We start from the raw sequence: 4,420 nt of genomic DNA on the forward strand, positions 1-4,420 counted from the left end.
GGCATGCTGGCACACTCATTAACATGCCAGGCAAAACGCATGCTGGCGCACTCATTAACATGCCAGGCAAAACGCATGCTGGCACACTCATTAACATGCCAGGCAAAACGCATGCTGGCATTTCATCCATTCTTATGTTTTGAATTAAAATTCTGCTGAGTTTACCTCTGCCTTTAATCCTTTACCAGGTCAATAAAGTAAATACCAGCTGAATGTTGGGGTCAATGTAACTGACTGACACCCACTCCCAACATTTGCTAAAATTTGAGACCAAAGGTAGTGAACTGGCAGAATCACTGTTACACTGGGCCCAGTGGCATTTTGTCTGACTTTATACTCTGTGTTCAAGTTTTGCTAGGGTCCACTTTGCCCAATGCTGGGATCGATGTAATTCCCCCAAAATTTGAGGCCTTAGTAGAAAGGAATACTAGTTAATATTTTTACTATCTCCCCTTGCCTGATTAAGCACTAAACATACCAAATACTTTTGAGATTTACTTACATCTGGAGATGACACATAATTTGGAGGACATCTACAACCTTCATACTCTGAGTCATAGAGTATACATGGTTCAGGTTTGGATAAAGTATGACAGGTTTCTTGACAGGTTGTTGCATTGTCTACCCATGTACGATTTTTGCGGCAGATCACTTCTTCTGTAGTTGTATTGCACTCCCATTTACCACTAGTACATTCACTGAAAACAGAAAATTGTATTACTTAGACCATAACATTATTTACATCAACTTGACATTTGTAAATATGAGGTCTGATCAATAAGTATCTGGACTGGTGCTATAAAAACAAGACTAAAATATGTACCAATTTGGCATTTAATCTCCTTCAAAGTAGTCCTTTTCAGAATCGACATACTTAATCTAGCACTGTTTCCATTGATGGAAGCATTCCTGGAACTTGTTTTCTGGGATAATCAGCAGCTGCCTCATCGCATTCACTTTGATTTCCTTGACATCCTGAAATCTTCTTCTTTTCAATTGAGATTTGATTTTCCGAAAGAGGAAAATGTTGCAAGGGGTGAGATCTGGGGAATACAGTGGCTGTCGGACCTGGGGAATGCTGTGCCTTGCTAAAAACTGCTGCACAAGCTGCATTGAATGAGCAAGTGCATTGTCAACTGAAAGCGGGTTTGGCACAAACTTGGCAGACACATATCTCATACCCAAATCTTCAGTGATAACAGACTGAACTGAACCATAACTAATCTGCACATCCTCTGATAACTTACTGATAGGGATTCGATAATTTCCCCTCACAGCTGCATGCACATCTGCGATGTTTTTCTCAGTTCTGTTGGTTGCAAGCCCCTCAGAATGTTCGCCATTATTGAAATTTTTTTGAATCATACACTCCTCTCCATACACTTCTACAACTTTGTGTAGGCCTCTGAGCAGCTTTTGGCAAAATTTGATGTAGATTCATGTCAATGCGATGACCACACACTACACACGTTCCTTCCAAGCACTGCTGTAAACAGCAGAAGTGAGCTAGAATGTTAAAACAATGCAGAGTTCAAGGTCAATCTTTGCCAAATAACTTCACTCTGCGTGCTTTAGCTTTGTTACTATAGCAACAACCCAGATACTTATTGATCAGACCACTTATTTTCCCAAATACAATAATGTAATAATAGAAAGAAAAAGTTATTTTTCTTAAATTTGCATGATTAGGTTGATGACGCTGGAAGTAATGAAGCTACGATAATGCTAATGGTAATAATGTGGGAGCTTCAAAGTGGTCACTAACGCTGCTAGAAATAACAGCTAAATCATAGTCAATCTACAACATACCATCTTCGATAATCTTATATAAGGAAAGACCACATTGGATGACATTCATTATGCTTTAATATAAGAACATGATGATAATGGCTGGCATGCCCTTGATCAAAGCATGCACATTCAGAGCTGATCTGGGGTTAAACAATGACAGCTAAAGTGAAGAATATGATGATGTACCACAAGTTGTTTTTAATACTGTTTATCTAGTAAAATGAATATTGACTAAGATTTGCAGCAGGTTATATGAGAAACTTAACGAATTCCCTGCAGTGGTGAGTCAATTCTCACTAGGTCAGTTAGTTACTTGTCTTGGTCATTGCCTCTGTGAGGCCCAAAGTTCGTAGATCATGCTTCACCACCTTATCCCATGTCTTCCTGGGATTGCCTCTGCCATACGTTCCCTACACAGTTAGAGATTGGTACTTCTGTACACAACTGTCCTCCAAATTCTGTTGAGGTCAACTCTTTATCTTCCATACCTTTGGAATCAATAAAATAAGAACTAGCTGAGTGTTGAGGTTCGTGTAACCTGAGCTTGCTGGCCTTGTACTAAAATTGGAAGCCATTGTTATAATAACAGCAAGCTGGCAGAATTATTAGTACACTGGACAATATGGCGAGTTGATAGAATCATTAGCAGACTGGACAAAATAATTAACATTTTAGATTCTGAGTTCAAATTCCATCAAGACTGACTTTACTTTACATTCTTTTGGGGTTGATAAAATATGTACCAGCTGATTATGAAGGTCAATGTAATTGATTTAATCTTGTCCCTGAAATTGCCGGCCGTGTGCCAAAATTTGAAACCAATGAGGAAAACACTAAAATTGATTACTTACCAATTTCGGCCAAATATCTGTACATTTTCACCATTCTCATAATGTTTCTTGTGGTGTTTATCATAGCAAGTACACTCTGAGATTTTTACACATATTCCAATATTGTTCATCAATGTACCTTCTGGACACTGACATCCAGATACACAGCCAGTTTTGCATTGTGACAAGTCCTTATCTAAGTCATGACATGATGTCAGGCATGAAGATTTACAGCTCACATATTCCTGACCTGTACCTTCAGGACATGATATGCCTATAATGATATTGAAAATGTATAATTTAAACTTTAACAGTAACATGGAAAACATGAAAACAAACAAGGAACCAATAATTTAAGGTCATTGAAATTAGTAACTGAGTAACTAAACCATAGTGGAAAATAATAAATACTTCTACACACACACACACACATATTTATATATATATACTTAAGATGACTCAAACTCCATGACAGAAGTTCCTCTGGTGGAGAGCATTGGTCAGTGAGAGTCCTGTGTCAGTACCATATAAAAAAGAACTAGTGCTGGTGGCATGTAAGGCATCCCTGTGGTGCTACATAAGGACGTGTGCAGTGTCACATAAAAGCACCTGTGGGGTGCCATGCAAAAGCACACAGCACTCTCTGTAAAGTGGGTGGTGTTAGGAAGGGTATCCAACCATGCCAAACCATGCCAAATCAGACTGGAGCCTGGTGCAAATTCTGCTGCACAACTGACAGTCCTCTTTGCAGTGATACACTGTAGGCTTTGCAGACAGGAGTGTCTGAACCTCAGCATCATTTTCATCAAACCAGTCCCTCTGATTGTATGTAGTATATCGCATGATTTCAGCCATGCATTGAAAGACCTGGTCTCAAAATTCCCCTCCAAGTTGTAATACCATTGATACCGTATAAATGATTCTGAAGCTTCTATGGACATTCGGGTGTTGAGATATTCCAGCTGGCTCTTTTCTTTCTTCCATTCTAATTACCTTCTGGAATTTTGCTTGCATCAAACAATGGTCTGTCCAAAACTGATCTGTGAAAGGTCATCACATCACATATGTCATAGACATCACAGTTCTGAATGATAACTTAGGTAATCATGGGTCAATGTTCATGGTAGCATTGCAGGATCCTTTCGGCAGCTCTGATACAAACATTTCAGAGTGTTTGGGTGTCAACCTGAGGACAGTGCAATCTGAGGACATGTACCGAGAGTGATAAAAAGAGTGATTCATCTTCCCACAAGACCTCAGACTCAACACGGATGCCTACATCAAGTGCCTGGAGGAGGTAGTGTTGCTCTGATTCAAGAGGGTGGCTACTGGAAGACTATATCTGGCAATAGGACTCTGAACCATGCCACACAAGCAAGGAGAACCCAGTCATGGCTGTCAGACAATTTTTGCGACCACGTCACCCCTAACATCTGGCCACCTAACTCCACAGACTGCAACCTCCTTGATTATTATGTGTGGGGTGCAGTTGAACGACAGACCAACAAAACTCCTTGTAACACCAGAAATGAACTGAAGGCTAGGATTATTGCAGCATTCACCAACTTAAACAAGGAGACTATCCAGAAGAGTTGCAGGAGATTCCAAAGTCCTGTAGAGGCCGTGGTTGAAGCCAATGCCGATTTTATTGAATAAATTCACTCTTTAGTATTTCAAGATATTTTTATGTAATTTTGGTAAATGTATCTGTTTAAATGAGATGTCAGTGTAATTTAGATGACAACATATTCATCACACCCTGTATGTATATATATATATATATATATATATATATATAT

The 4,420-nt window shown here is 39.3% G+C and overlaps 1 protein-coding gene across 1 annotated transcript in view; it reads right to left on the reverse strand.

Annotated features, from left to right (window-relative positions):
* The window catches only part of LOC106867733 (SCO-spondin), a 133,446-nt gene that overhangs the window by 64,035 nt on the left and 64,991 nt on the right, over nt 1–4,420 (reverse strand). The window contains exons 17-18 of the mRNA XM_014912695.2: nt 2,643–2,895; nt 503–698 (exon numbers count right to left, since the gene is read on the reverse strand). Of these exons, the coding sequence (XP_014768181.2) occupies nt 503–698; nt 2,643–2,895 (449 nt within the window). The remainder of the gene's footprint in view (nt 1–502; nt 699–2,642; nt 2,896–4,420) is intronic.

Source organism: Octopus bimaculoides, chromosome 2 (genome assembly GCF_001194135.2).
Source record: "Octopus bimaculoides isolate UCB-OBI-ISO-001 chromosome 2, ASM119413v2, whole genome shotgun sequence".
Classification (NCBI taxonomy): Eukaryota; Metazoa; Mollusca; class Cephalopoda; order Octopoda; family Octopodidae; genus Octopus; species Octopus bimaculoides.